This window comes from Callorhinus ursinus, unplaced genomic scaffold (genome assembly GCF_003265705.2).
Source record: "Callorhinus ursinus isolate GAN/ISIS: 27379988/994484 unplaced genomic scaffold, GSC_fseal_2.0 scaffold53, whole genome shotgun sequence".
Taxonomy (NCBI): Eukaryota; Metazoa; Chordata; class Mammalia; order Carnivora; family Otariidae; genus Callorhinus; species Callorhinus ursinus.
Genome location: NW_027397115.1, coordinates 9203791 through 9218673, shown reverse-complemented (window position 1 = coordinate 9218673; position 14883 = coordinate 9203791). Strand labels below are relative to the sequence as shown.

The following is a 14883-nucleotide window of genomic DNA, read 5'->3' as shown; positions in this document are numbered from 1 at the left end:
ACACAGTTAATTATAGTTGTGGCAAATGCCATGGCAGTTCAGGGTGCTTTGAGCATAGGTAAAGGAGGCCTGCCATTACTTACCCTTTCTAAAAGTTTTAGCAGAATTTGCTTTGGTTTCAGCCTTTAATTGCTAGGCTAAATTCTGTCTGATTGGCATGGGGAAGGGTTTTCTAAGTAGCATTCAGCTATAAATGTGACATCTCTCGGTAATCCTGTTCTTCTTAATAGTAAACACCTTCCAAAATGTGGATGTTCTTGGTTCCAGGTAAAGATTTTTCACGCTTGACTATTTATTTATTTGTTTCGTTGTTGTTGTGAATAATCTGCAGATTGATTAATCTATCCAAGGATAGACAAGCCTCTTCTATATTAACATTGGAGACCCAACCCTCAGAGAAACCTTGCTTTGTCTCTTTCCCATATATATGCTTCTTATTCATCTTATTTTTATCTGCAGAGGGCAGCCACTACATTAGATGAGAAGATTGAGAAAGTTCGCAAGAAAAGGAAAGCAGAGGTGAGAAAGCAAAGCAGGTACTTCTCTGTGTAAAGCCCTGAGCTTTGCCCTCCACATGACCCCACCATTTTTCTTTAGCCTGAATTGGAGTGCGGGGGTGCAGACAGGCTTCTCTGTGTGTCTGTTGTTAATAATCACTGAGAATCTGCAGAGCATTCTGCCCAGGCTGGAGAGCATGGTATTGCTTTTCAGAGGTTCTGGATTTCCTGAAGTTTGTAGTTGCCTTGCTTTACTATAATATTTTTTCCAGGATAAAGAAGCCAAGTCTGGGAAGTCAGAGAAGGAGAAAGAAGCAAAGGAGGGCTCTGAACCAGAGGAACAGGAAGACCCTGAAGGGAAAGATGAGGAAGGCCCAGAAGATGAAGACTCAGAGACCGATTACTCGTCAGCTGATGAGAACATCCTCACCAAAGCAGGTGGGCGTTACAGAGACGCTGTCGGAAACGGGGACAGGAAATTGGAACGAGTCCACCTTTCCTTTGTAGGACTTCCTGTGTTCTTCTACACAGTCACATTTAAGATCTCCACGTTGAACTCCTTCTAGCTTCTCTTTTTTCTTGGGGTTTTGTTAGGGTTGTACTTTGCCGGCAGACCCATACCCTTTCCCTCCTCCCCAGCACCACACAGCTGCTGGCACCTCTAAGACTCAGACTTATTTGGGGTGATAGGTCCCCCACATCCCACCTCAGATGGGCCCAGCCGCATGGTGGGCGCTTCGTAAATATTTCTTGCAGAAATGAGTGTTTGAGCATGATAATAGAGTGCAGTGGTTGAGAGCCTGGTCTCTGGAACTTGCCGAGCTTGCTGCACTTGTCCTCACTGTCAAACGAGGCTAATGAGAGTAGCCGCCTCGGGCTGTTGTGTGGATTCAGTGAGGTATCTACAGAAAGCACTTAGGACAGTGGCTAGCAGATTATAAATGCTCAGTAAGTACGAGCCCTGATGGTCAGCTCTTTTGCTCCACAGATACACTCAAAGTAAAGGAGCGGAAGAAGAAGAAAGGACAGGTGAGCATGAGCATGGAAAAGAGCATGCAGCTTATTTTTGCAACCTGACAGGATTTTAAGGCCAGTTAGTTTCCTTGGGCCCATTTTGCTGAATTCTCATTCTGTCTTTTGATTTCCTGGTGTAGGAAACAGGAGGATTTTTTGAAGATGCCTCTCAGTATGATGAAAACCTCTCATTCCAGGACATGAACCTTTCCCGCCCTCTTCTGAAGGTAGTTGCTTCTTTTGGCAACCATGGAATTATTGCAATCACCCCTGAACTAGGCTCCCTGCCCTAAACTGGGCTCTTTGCCTCCCTAAATTCTGTTGTCCACACAGCTGCCAGAACCCTCTTAAAAAGTTCCACCTGGGCCTATTAAGTCTTGCCTTTTCTGGTCTCCTCTGGTGATGTCTCCTAGCACTCATTCTGCTCTGGCCACCTTGGCCTCCTCCCTGGCCCTCAAACAGGTTAGGCGTTTTCTTCCTCAGGGCCTTTGCACTTACTGTTCCCTCTGCCTGGAAAGTTTTTCCAGTAATCTGGTTGGGGTGCTCCTCACCTCTTTCAGGGTTCTACTCAGTGTCTTCTGCTCAATGAGACTTTCCCTGACCCTGCTATAAATCGTGCTCGTTCCTAGCCCCCTTGAATACTGTGGTTTTCTCCGTATGGCATGTGATGGGTTTTGGTCTTTTTCCCTACCAGACTGTAAGATTACCAAGGGCAGGGTCTTTATTTCTTTGGTTTACTGCTGTATCTCAGTGCCTAGAACAGATCTCCCACGTAGTTGGCGCTCGATGAATGTTTGTAGAATGAATGACTTGGGGGGACTAAAGGAGCCACCACCTGTGTGGAAACCCGCCTTGTTTGTTTCATGCTGAGACTCCTCCGCATCCTGTCTGACCCCATCTTCTCTCTTCAGGCCATTACAGCCATGGGCTTCAAGCAGCCCACCCCAATCCAGAAGGCGTGCATACCTGTGGGTCTGCTGGGGAAGGATATCTGTGCCTGTGCAGCCACTGGGACAGGTATGAAGGATAGTGACTTGGGGAGTGGGGAGGAGGAGGCAGGAGGATGTTCAACCTACAGCAGGGGTCTGGGTCGATTTACCCAAGGGCCACTTTGCTAAATACGCAAATACAAATTGTAATGCAATAACACTTTATATTCTTGCTTATTAATTTCCCTTAAATCTCAACATATATTTTCCTATTTCTTTAAGTACTCTTCACTTTTTAAAAATGGTTGTATAGTATTCTGTTATATAGCTGTTTCTGCTCTATAATTAACTGCACTAATATATAATGTTGTGATGAACATTCTTTACTCCTATGACTGGGGATTATGTATAGATAAAGGTGACCTTCATGAGACCTCCTGAAATCTGTGACCTGTAACTATTCCTATTGGGGTGTCTCTGTGATCATGATCTCTTGTTGCTGCCATAATAGGAGTAAAGATTTTTTTTAATTTAAGAGGGGCCGGGGGAGAGGGAAATGGACAGAGAGAATCTTCAAGCAGACTCCCTGCTGAGAGCGGAGCCCAGTGCAAGGCTTTATCCCATGACCCTGAGATCATGACCTGATCTGAAATCAAGAGTCAGATGCCCAACCAACTGAGCCATCCAGGTGCTGCAGTAGGAGTAAAGATTTTATGAAACAGACCTTCATCATGGTGCTCTATATCGGTAAATTATAGAGTAGAAGTAGTCACATGGTAGAATATTATGCAACCATTTTAAAAGTAAAGAGTATTTAAAGAAACAGGAAATACGGGTTTTTTTGTTTTTGTTTTTGTTTTTTAAGTGATCTCTGTGCCCAGCATGGGGCTCAAACTCATAACCCCACGATCAAGAGCTGCATGCTCTACCAACTGAGCCAGCCAGGTGTCCCTGATATGCTTTTTTTGAAATGGGATTACTGAACAGAATATATAGTGTTATTGCATTAAATTTTTAATTTTTATATTTCTGTCCATTAAGAAAAATGTTGGTAATCTAGATACCATTAGGTTAATGTTTATCTCTGGTTGGCTGAACTGTGGATGATTTTTATTATTTTCATATTTTTTTTGTACTTCTCAGATTTTTTACATTGACCCTGTGAAAAAAAGCTTTATGAAAAAAAAGTTGCTTCATTTCCCCCTGAGCATATATGTAGGTCTTCTGGGCTCAGGTGAAAACCTGAACCTTGAAGGGACTGAAGCTCCTCTTACTGGTTCCTGCTGCCTTCTCCAGGTAAAACTGCTGCTTTCGCCCTGCCTATCTTGGAGCGTCTGATCTACAAACCCCGCCAGGCTCCTGTCACGCGCGTGCTCGTGCTGGTTCCCACCCGAGAACTGGGCATCCAGGTGCACTCTGTCACCAAGCAGCTGGCTCAGTTCTGCAACATCACCACCTGCCTGGCCGTGGGTGAGTGTCTGGCGGCCCCTGAGAGACTGTGAAGTGGTGGAGGGTGGGTGTGCCCCACCATCTGAGGATGACAGGTACCAGGAAAACCTTCCTGTGATTAAACCCACTTGAAAAACCAGATGAGGTGTTTTCAGAGTAGAGAGCTGGGGGTAAGGGAGAGGGTTTCACTGAGATTTAATCAGCCTTAAAAAACGAAACTTCAAAATTCAGGGCAAAAAAATTTTCTTGGGACTGAACAAATTTAGGATGTAATTTCTGCTTTGTATGAATAGAGAATCAAATATTTGGGGCAGAATTTTTCTGATGATATTCTATGGTACTGTTCTCCAACCTTCATGTAACCCTCTCTGTGCAGTGGGAAGGCAAAGGGGATGGAGAAATCATTTGCTTTGACAGCTGCTTCTGTCAGTCCCTGGGTGTTTGAATCCTTTGGTTCTGAAGTGCCCTCATGTCATCATCTTTTTTCACACTTAGCACAGTTGTAATGAAATAATCTGTCTCTCCCGATGTCTTGTAAAATCCACACAGGCGGGGCCTTTGTCAGTCTTGTTCTCTGCTTTTCTCTGGCATCTGGCATGGGACATGGCAGGTGGTAGGGCCCAGTCCAGACTGTTGAACAACTGACTGACTCGGCCACTTGGCGGGGCTCTTCCCTGCAGGAGGCTTGGACGTGAAGTCTCAGGAAGCAGCTCTGAGGGCAGCACCCGACATCCTCATTGCCACCCCAGGCCGGCTCATCGATCATCTCCACAACTGCCCTTCCTTCCACCTGAGCAGTATTGAGGTGCTCATCCTGGATGAGGCTGACAGGTACACCTGAAATGGTGGGGCCCCAAGTGCTCTGGGTTCCTGGGGGCCACACCCCAGAAGAGAACCTGCCTCTGCATTAGTCTTCATGGATCTTGCCATGGCCATGTGTGCGATGCCAGTATAGCTGTTCACATCTGGACATCTGTTCATCATTAGTCTGGATTATCCTGCTTTTTTTCTCTCTCTGTGATGTGATGGTTAAGAGGGAGGGTAAATCAAATTCTGGCTCTGCCATTTCCTAACTGAGATTTGGAAATATTTAGATTTTTTGTTTGTTTAAGCTTTTTAAAATTTTTAAGTAATCCCTATACTCATCATGGGACTCGAACTCACAACCCTGACATCAAGAGTAGTATGCTCCACCAGCTGAGCCAGGCAGACGTCCCTCTTACTTAGATTCTAAAGCAAATCTCTTCTTGTTTGCGAGGGATAAGAATTATACCCCGCTTAGGGGCGCCTGGGTGGCTCAGTCGGTTAAGCGGCTGCCTTCAGCTCAGCTCATGATCCTGGGGTCCTGGGATTGAGCCCCACGTCCGGCTCCCTGCTCAGCAGAGCCTGCTTCTCCCTCTCCCTCTGCCTGCCACTCTGCCTACTTGTGCTCTCTATCTCTGTCAAATAAATAAATAAAATCTTTTAAAAAAAAAGAATTATACCCCCCTTCATGGTGTGGAGGATTCCAGGAGTAATACAGGTAGAGTGGCAGTGCATGGTGAGGACTCAACAAACAGCCTCTGTTACTGTGGTAGGGGACTCCCTCCTTCCCTCTCCTCTCATACGGGTCCCATCTGTTCGCCTCTTTCCTTCATGAGCGAACAGAATGAACCTCAGTGAACTGGACTCATGATCAGAGTGGGGGCAGGGGAAGGAGGCCACAAGCCCAAAGCCCATTCAGGTTTACTCTCCAATTGAAGCATCTCCAAACTAAAGAGGTCCTGAGCTGAGCTTTGGACCCCGTACACCCTTCCCTCCCTTTCCCATCTCCGTGCATGGCAGCTCTGTCCTCCCATTGGTTCAGGCCAGAATTGTTTGCGTCGCTCTTGTGTCCTCATCTCCTACCCACAAAGCATCCATTGGGAAGTCCTATCAGCACAGCCCCACGTAGGGGCTTCTACGCTTGCTGTCCCCTAGTTTGGAATGACCTGTACCTTCCTGAAGGGCCTTTGCTGGCCACTGTCTACAACAGTTCCTGCTTTCCATTCTCTGAGGTGCTATGCCTCTCCAACCTCCTGCATTGTCACCTGAATGGCTGTGTGGTGGTTGTGACCCTTCTCTCCTCTGGAACGTATTTATGAAGGGCTGGCTTTGTGCTGCTTGCTGCTCTGTGCCCGGGGTTGTGTCTCGTATCTAGCACATGCTCAGTAAGTGTTCATTGAATAACTGATTGATTTCCCCAGAGCAAATGAACCCTTCTTGAGTCATGAGGGAGGTAAAGGAGATCTTTCTGAGCAAAGGGAATGTGATCTGATTGAGGTTTTAAAGGGGAAGGGAACTGTCTTCTTAAAAAATGTTGAAGTCTCAGAAGACCAAGATGTGGTCTGTGGATGTTTCCTACTAAGGAGATCAAGGACCGTGACAACTAAATGCAGTACGTGATGCTCGCCTGGAGCCTGAACTGGGGAAGAAATACTGTGAAGGATTGAGTTAGCTGAAGAAATTGGAGTCAGAGTAATCCTACTGATTAATATTATCTACAAAGACAAAAAGATTCTTTTACAGTGAAGAGAACTGGCCTATACCACCTCAGTCATGTGATCAAACTCACATCAGTGGTACTGGAACAGACGGATGGGCTGTGTCTCCTGACGGAGAGGGAAGTACACAGCCGCTCCCCTGCACGTTCCCGCCTCGATGAACAGTGTAGAAAAGCTTGAGGAAACTTCTGTAGATTAAGGGAGACTGAAGAAACATGACAACCAATGCAACATAGGAACTTCGGTTTCCTGGATTAAAAAGATAGCTATAAAATGACATTTTGGGGACAGTTAGGGATATTTGAACTTGGACTGTATTTCAGGTATTGTTCAAACACTTAAACGTTTGGGGTGTGATAATGACATGATGGTTATATAGGAGAAAGTCTTTTCTTAGGGAATGTGTGCTGAGATAGTTAGGGGTAAGGTGTTGTGATGTCTGCCACTTATTTATATATAGTTCAGAAAAAAGAAAAAAGATAAAGCAAATGTGGCCAAATGCTAGTTCTTGATGAATCTTGGTAAAAGGGTAAACTAACAATATTAATACATAAGTAAAGAAGCCTGAAACGTAACCAGTTACAACATCAGAACATCAGCTTGTCTGATGTTTTCTGTCCATCATTGTGACAGATGTGAGCTCAATCCATTTCTCTTGATTCCTTCTCCCTGCTCGTCAGGATGCTGGACGAGTACTTCGAGGAACAGATGAAGGAGATCATCCGGATGTGTTCCCACCATCGCCAGACCATGCTCTTCTCAGCCACCATGACAGATGAGGTGGGCCACAGGAATTCTGCTTGGCGGGGTGAATGCAGAGGACCCAGGCTGGGCTGCAGGGGGTGGGTTGGGGCAAGCATGGCTTGCCTCCACCCCCATCCCCACCCACTACCCCCCTCCCCCCGCCTCCTGGCAGACGAGTGAGCATCCCTGTGTTTGTGCTGGGCAGGTAAAAGATCTGGCTTCTGTTTCCTTGAAGAATCCTGTCCGAATATTTGTAAACAGCAACACGGATGTGGCCCCCTTCCTGCGGCAGGAGTTCATCCGGATCCGGCCGAATCGGGAAGGGGACCGGGAAGCCATCGTGGCAGGTGAAAGCCCAGGAGGGACTGGGCAGGGGGTGCTGGACTCCCTTGGCCCTGTGGGTGGCACACTGAAGCGGCTGGGTGTTGCCTGGCACTTCCTCTGACGGGCTCCCCTGACCTGTTGCGTGGTACTGCCATTAATGTGCTCTGCCACTTTGACCTTGGGTCCTTCCCCCTTTCTTCTGTCACCTCACCTCCCTCCCACTGTCCAGTCCTCCTTAGGTCCTGCTGAACGCCCAGCCACTTCCCCCAAAACTGCCCCTCTGGCCCTTGGTTCAAGCTTCTGCCTCTCTTGCCTGAATTGTTGCAGTGGCCTTGGACTAGGCTCCTACTCCCACTCTTGTCCCTTGGCGACCATTCTCCACACTGCAGATCATTTAAAATGATCATTTATAAGCAAACATTCACTCATGTTACCTCCCTGTTTACAACTGTTGGGTGTCTCCCATTGCTTTCAGTCCACAGTCCACACTCCCTAGTGAGTCCTCTACAGCCCTCTGGGACCTGGCCCCTGCCTGCCTGGAGTCCTCAGCCTGGGTGCCCAGCCATACTCTCCTGCTTCCGTTCTCTCAAACACACTAAGCTTGTCCTGCCTCGGGGCCTTCACGTTTGCTCCTTCCTCTGCTTGGAATCTTCCCCCAAATCTTGTGAACGAGCCTGCCCTGTCATTCAGCCTAACATCACCTCTTTAGAGAGGCCAGCCCTAAAGCTGCCTTTCCATCTTCCCTTCCCTCTCTGACAGCATTTGTCACCCTTGGGAATTGGGAATTGGCTTCTCCTCTGTGTCCTGGAATGGGAGCCTCACAAGGCAGGGACCTTGCCTGTCACCCCCAGTGCCAGCCACATCAGCCACTTCACAGGTGCGGAGGGAGTCTGTATCGGAGGTGGCTTCCAACTCACTCTTCTCTCCCTACCAGCTCTGCTGACAAGAACCTTCACTGACCATGTGATGCTGTTCACCCAGACCAAGAAGCAGGCCCACCGCATGCATATCCTTCTGGGGCTCCTGGGGCTGCAGGTGGGCGAGCTCCACGGCAACCTATCACAGACGCAGCGGCTAGAGGCGCTCCGGTAAAGTTCAGGGGGCTGAGGCTCCCTCCCATCCTTTAGAGAGGGCTCTCCTCATTGAGAGAGAGAGAATACCACCCAAAGGTTATGTTAGAGCGATTGCAGGGAATACAGATGGCACAGTCCCCCAGTGTAAAGATTTTAGTCCAGCTCCTGTAAGATTATGTCTTAGATATGTTGAGAATTCCTCATAGTCTCGCAGAAGCTGACACTGATGCCCTAGGGCTTGAGTGTTGGAGCTGCTGAGTGGGGCCACGGCAGGAAATTCTGACTTGGGAAGACATAGCATGTGTCCTGTTCTCTATAGCTTTTCCGGAGCAGTGGGCATACCGGGGTCTGTTAGAACGAGATTTGAAATCAGAGCCAGCCACCATTTCCTGAGCATGTACTTTGCCACGTCCTGTGTTTTCCATGTGTTTTTGTTTGTTTGTTTAATTCTTATAGAATGAAGTCATGCTCATAGGCCAGGAGGGACCCTTTAGAATTCTTCACCTGCCTGCATTTATCATAGGCAGCTGCAAGGTATTTTTTTAAGAAAGGCTGCTTTGAATGCTGAGACATTTGCATTTGCTACTTCCTACAATCTAGCTCTGTGGTTCCCGAACTTCCACATTTGTAGGACTTGGAGCTTAAGGTGGTATAAACCAAACTGTGTTTGTTCTGTGTTACAGGGTGTTTAAGGTCTCATGTGAGCATCAGATGGTCTGACGTTTAGGATCTCATTTAGATTATCACTGTGACAGTCTGTATCCTCCTGCTTGAATCCAAAACTATTTGTGTTCTCTCTGCTGGCTCAGCCTCCTGTGGAGCATTTTTGGGGTTGAATATCCAGGTGAACGTCTGTTTGTGGCTATTTCTAGGCGCTTTAAGGATGAACAGATCGACATCCTTGTGGCCACAGATGTGGCAGCCCGTGGACTTGACATCGAGGGCGTTAAAACGGTGAGTAGCCTCTGTCTTCCTTGAACTTTTGCTGGGAGTCTTTTTGCCTCCTTGTGTTCTGTCTCTCTCCAACTCCCAGGTCTGACTTTGACCTTCCAGGTAATTAACTTCACAATGCCCAACACCATCAAGCATTACGTCCACCGGGTGGGGCGAACGGCGCGGGCTGGCAGGGCTGGGCGCTCAGTGTCTCTAGTGGGAGAAGAGGAGCGGAAGATGCTGAAGGAGATCGTAAAAGCCGCCAAGGCCCCCGTGAAGGCCCGAATACTTCCCCAAGGTGAGCAGGCACCACTGTAGCAGCTGTGGGCGGTTGGGGTGGGCAGGGTGGGTCCTGGATCGGACTCTGTGGGACAGAGCCAGGAACAGAGGGTAATAGGTGAGAGTAGTCAGGAGCTGGATTTGAACTCCAGGCCTGCCACTTCCTTGCTGAGTGACCCTGGGCTGGTCTCCCCTTGCCCCTCTGTGTCTCTCTTTCTGTGAAAGGAAATGACAGACTTACACCTCGAGTGCCCCACTCATAGGTTATTTTCCAACCTTTGGGAAGAGAAGGCTTCTTCTTGGGGCAAAAGCCCTATTAATCACCACCCGCCTTCCTTTTGGTGGGGGAAAGAGGTCAGCACTTTCTTGTTTCTAGATGTCTTTCATTCATTCCTTCTCATCTGTAGGGTCACATTCTTTGTTTTTTAAATGTATAAAAATAATATATATATTCAGTATTAGAAATTAGTTAAAAAAAGCAAAAATGTAATTGCTTGTGGAAGAGCTCATCACTGTTAGCATTTAGGCACATATTTTTGAGACCTTTATTCCATTTATACATGTCTTTTTTTTCTTTCATTTTTTTCATTTTCACTTAATTCATTCTATCAGCTAGCAATTATTGAGTACTACCAAGTGCCCGGTGCTGTTTATTCTATCCTAGGTATTAGGGATATAGCAGGAAACAAAACATCTGATACTCTGGTAGGAAGAAGACAATAAATAATAAGAGTAGATGTGATCCAGAATGACAGGAGGCGAGATGCTGCTTCCAAAAGCTGTTTAGGAAAGGCCTTTGAACAGATGGCATTTGAGCTGAGTCCTAGATAAGAATGAGGCAGCCATGAGCGGTCTGCGGACAGTGTGCCAAGCGGAGAAAACCAGGGCAAAGCCTCTGAGGCAGGAGCAGACGCAGTGTTCGAGTCAGTGAGGGAAGAGCCAGAGAGGGCCCAGGGCACGGTGAGCAAGGGTGGAGATAGAAGCTCCGAGAGGTAGGCAGGGGCCACATGTAGGAGTTTGAAATTTATTCCAAGCGCAGCAGGCTCTTTGGGGGTGGGATGAGGAGGGGGTGTGTTGTGAAGCGGAGAAGTCACCCATAAAAAACCCCAATTTTCTCTTGTCACTAAATACACATCTCTGTTATTTTCATCAGTTACACAGTATTTATCCTTATTTAAAAATTTTTGTTGTTCTCTTTCCTTGAGATGTCATCCTCAAATTCCGGGACAAGATTGAGAAGATGGAGAAGGACGTGTATGCAGTTCTGCAGCTAGAGGCCGAGGAGAAAGAGCTGCAGCGTTCGGAAGCTCAGGTAGGGCTGCGCCGAGACTGGGGGGGGGGGTGCTGCAGGGCGGGGCGGGAAGTGGGCCGCGGCGGTGCCTGCCAGTCCTGCCCTGCCAAAACCCGGTGTTGGCCAGACGGTTGCCGTCCTGTGGCAGCCATCCTTGTGCTGTCTCCACAGATCAACACAGCAAAGCGACTCCTGGAGAAGGGGAAGGAGGCACCGAACCACGAGCCTGAGAGAAGCTGGTTCCAGACCAAAGAAGAGAGGAAGAAGGAAAAAAGTATGTTGGAGAGGTCCCTCAAAAAGCTGGGTCTGAGTTCTCCTAGAACTCAGCACTGCCACTGCTAGGTCTGTTCCCAGAAGAACTGAGAACAGGGTCTCAGAGGCACACTGTATTCCGGTGTCCAGTGGCCAAGGGGTAGAAGCGACCTGTGTGTGTCAGCAGATGGACAGTCACAGAAGATGTGGTATGCACATCCCATAGAATATGGTTTAGCCATAATGAAGTGGATACACACTGCAAGGGTGAACCTAAGTGAAATGATCCAGATGCAAAAGGACAAATAGATATGATCCTCCTTATATGAGGTAAATCCATAGATGCAGAAAGTAGAATAGAGATTACCAGGGGTTGTGGGGAGGGAGTTACGAACGGTTACAGAGCTTCTGTTTGGGGATGATGAAAAAGTTACAGAAACAGGTCACGGTGATGGTTGTGCAATCCTGTGCACATAATTAATGCCACTGAATTGTGTACTTACGAATGGGTAAGGGGTGCCTGGGTGGTGCAGTCAGGTTAAGTGTCCAACTTTCAGTTTCAGCTCAGGGTCGTGAGATTGAGCCCCACATTGGGTTCTGCAGTCAGCATGGAGTCTACTTAAGACTGTCTCTCCCTTTCCCTCTGCCCCTCTCCCTGCTCTCTCTCTCTAATAAATATTAAAAAAAAATGGGTAAAATGGCAAATTTTATGTTGTATCTGTTTTGCCACAATTTAAAAAAAAAGTAGGTCGGGAATATTTGTAAGTATTCTTTGCCCTCCCCAACCCCCTTTTTATCACACAAATTCACATTTTTCTACACCTTGTTTTTTCCAGTTAATTTTATAGCTTAGATTTTATAGAGGCACATACATAGCTGCCTTTTTTTTTTTTTAATGGCTGCATGGTCTTCCATCATGTGGATAGATTATAATTTATTTAATTAATCCCCTGTTGAGGGACATTGAAGTTGTTTGTAATCTTTTGCTATTCCAACCATGTAGTGAGTTAACTGTACAAATGCCCTTTCACAATTAAGCACGTGCATTTGATTTGCAGGATAAATCCCCGAAAGTGAAATTGTAGGCCAGAGGATATGTGCATTTATTATTTTGTTAGGGATTGCAAAATTACCCTCCAAAGAGGTTGTACCAGCAATTTAAGAAATATTGCCTATATCTGATGGGACAAAAAGGGTGCATGCATGTTAAATTTCTGTGTTAAAACATAGTTATAACTATATGGCGGGAAGGTCTGGGCGTATAAGTGAACCAAATCATCTTTCACAACACGACGTAGGTAACGAATGTCTCAAGTGGATTAATGGAGAACAAGCACGTTAGTGAGATGGAGAGGTAACCACCAGCAGAGCATATGAGTTGCTGCTTCTTATTTTGAACTCTTATGTACCAATTTAAAATATGTGTACTTCTTTTAAAAAAAGACGTTAAACAGTACCTGAAATCTCGTACTCTCTCCTCATCCTAGTTGCTAAGGCTCTGCAGGAGTTTGACTTGGCCTTAAGGGGAAAGAAGAAGAGGAAGAAGTTTATGAAGGATGCCAAGAAAAAGGGGGAGATGACGGTAAGTGGTTGGTCCCTCCCCAGTGGCATGGGTCAGCACTTCCTGTTCTGTTCCGTACTCACATCACCCTTCTTTCTAGGCAGAGGAAAGGTCCCAGTTTGAAATCCTGAAGGCACAGATGTTTGCTGAGCGCCTGGCCAAGAGGAACCGCAGAGCCAAGAGGGCCCGAGCAATGCCTGAGGAGGAGCCAACAAGAGGCCCTGGTAGGCAGACGGGGAGCCCATAGGAGCTGGTAGGAAGGTTCTCCCTGAAACTTGTGCTTCTGGTCAGGGAGAAAATTGGAGGGTTAATAAGAGCCCATATTTTTTGAGTAATGTGTGAACCAGTATGTACAGTTATTTTTGGGTTCCCAAGTGGTGAGTGACCCCATGGTTAGTGGGGAGAGCTAGGATCTGAACCCAGACCGTGACTCGAGCCTAAGTCCTTACAAACTGCTCCTTGGAGGAGCAGGTCAGGATAAAAAAGAAGTGAAGCCGGTCTTCAGCCCATTTCATATTTCAGTGGTTCTTTTCACTTTGGGACTCTGCAATCATCCTTTGGAGTGGTTCGTCACACCACTTCTGAATTCCTCATCCTTTTCCTGCTGGGATCCGGTGTCTTGTTGCCCATGTCAGTAAATCATCTGGCCAGAACATCCACTGAACTTGGAACCATTACCCTGAACTTAAGAATAGGATTTAGGAGCTTGAGCCAAAGAGGACAGATCTAACCCATGCTTTCTGTGCACAGCCAAGAAACAAAAGCAGGCGAAGAAATCTGTATTTGATGAAGAGCTTACCAACACAAGCAAGAAGGCCCTGAAACAGTATCGAGCTGGGTAGGGTTTTAAGTCATCATGGGGCTCTTTGTATTTTGATCAAAGCTATGTACATTCTTCCTCCTTCTGTACTCCCCAATTCCTATATACTTGTAGCTTTATAATATATAATTTTAAGGGTTCCTGTCTGACACTACCCCTCCCCCCCATCGCCAGCTAAGCCCATCTCTGGATCCCAGGGTGAGCACAGGAGGAAAATGTTAAGGCCCTCCTGCCTTGAGGGGAAAATTTCTGGTTCTGAAATAGACCTTTCTCTCAGGAGAGCTAGAAAGGCAAAGGATCATGGTTTGCTCTTAGGAATGTGTTACCCGCCCCCCCCCCCGCCCCCAAATCAGTATCCCTTGGGCTGGGTTTGGGTTAGGGATAGACGAAGCTTCCAGACTTTTTTTAAAGCTGGGCCCTGACTTCCACAATCCCATATTATCAGGTGGAAACACCAGGCTTAGAACCTCAGGCCCTGAAAACAGTGCCTCAGTGATGCTGCTGCTTCGTGTGGGAGCTGGGTGGGGGCGGCGGGGAGACATTGTCAGTCGTCCAGCTTCATTTCAGTGTCTCATCTTCTCACTCGCAGCCCCTCCTTTGAAGAAAGGAAACAGTTGGGCTTGCTCCACCAGAGACGAGGAGGAAACTTTAAGTCTAAATCCAGGTAATGTTTGCTGTTTTGGAGGGCCAGAGGTTGTGCCTGTTTGGGATTGGACTTTTCATGGGAAAGCTCCTCCTTCCTCTTTTTGGCTTTGGGAGTTGGTCTTTACTCTGTGGATTTTCTTCATAGATACAAGAGGAGGAAGTAGCCATGTTGGCCTGAAGTTCATGGGGCAGCCCTTAGATCCCTTCCTTCTGGGAAGTCATCCTGGCTTGATCTCTTCTCTCCGTTTGTAAAAAAAATTTTTTTAAATGTAAAATCTGTATCATTTGTACATTAAAAAAAGAACATAAGGTCAGGGGGTGGTGGTGGTATGTGGAGTTATTTCCTAAGCATCCCTGAGTCAGCCAAGGCTCTTCTCGTTGATTGACTTTCAAATAAAGAAGATACCAAATGGGGGTGCCTGGCTGGCTCAGAGAAGTGTACGACTCTTGATCTTGGGGTTGTGAGTTTGAGCCCCGTGTAGGGTGTAGAAAAACCCAACAACAAATGGAAGTGTATTTTGGGAGGGAGAATAAACCAATCCGAATTGTA

The 14883-nt window shown here is 47.0% G+C and overlaps 1 protein-coding gene and 1 long non-coding RNA gene across 2 annotated transcripts in view; one reads left to right on the top strand and one right to left on the bottom strand.

Moving 5' to 3' along the window:
* The window catches only part of DDX27 (DEAD-box helicase 27), an 18121-nt gene extending 3238 nt beyond the window's left edge, over positions 1 to 14883 (top strand). Inside the window, exons 3-21 of the mRNA XM_025853412.2 lie at positions 460 to 519; positions 770 to 935; positions 1486 to 1526; positions 1652 to 1738; positions 2423 to 2528; positions 3737 to 3910; positions 4570 to 4720; positions 7092 to 7191; positions 7361 to 7502; positions 8414 to 8567; positions 9425 to 9506; positions 9606 to 9783; positions 10970 to 11076; positions 11227 to 11329; positions 12795 to 12889; positions 12969 to 13092; positions 13619 to 13706; positions 14278 to 14352; positions 14479 to 14883. Of these exons, the coding sequence (XP_025709197.1) occupies positions 460 to 519; positions 770 to 935; positions 1486 to 1526; positions 1652 to 1738; positions 2423 to 2528; positions 3737 to 3910; positions 4570 to 4720; positions 7092 to 7191; positions 7361 to 7502; positions 8414 to 8567; positions 9425 to 9506; positions 9606 to 9783; positions 10970 to 11076; positions 11227 to 11329; positions 12795 to 12889; positions 12969 to 13092; positions 13619 to 13706; positions 14278 to 14352; positions 14479 to 14497 (2052 nt within the window). The 3' untranslated portion in view covers positions 14498 to 14883. The remainder of the gene's footprint in view (positions 1 to 459; positions 520 to 769; positions 936 to 1485; positions 1527 to 1651; positions 1739 to 2422; positions 2529 to 3736; positions 3911 to 4569; positions 4721 to 7091; positions 7192 to 7360; positions 7503 to 8413; positions 8568 to 9424; positions 9507 to 9605; positions 9784 to 10969; positions 11077 to 11226; positions 11330 to 12794; positions 12890 to 12968; positions 13093 to 13618; positions 13707 to 14277; positions 14353 to 14478) is intronic.
* On the bottom strand, positions 6901 to 13081 carry LOC112809980 (uncharacterized). Its single transcript, XR_003204712.2, has 3 exons — positions 12952 to 13081; positions 12765 to 12825; positions 6901 to 9849 (listed from the first exon to the last, which is right to left on the bottom strand). It is a non-coding gene; the product is annotated as an uncharacterized lncRNA (long non-coding RNA).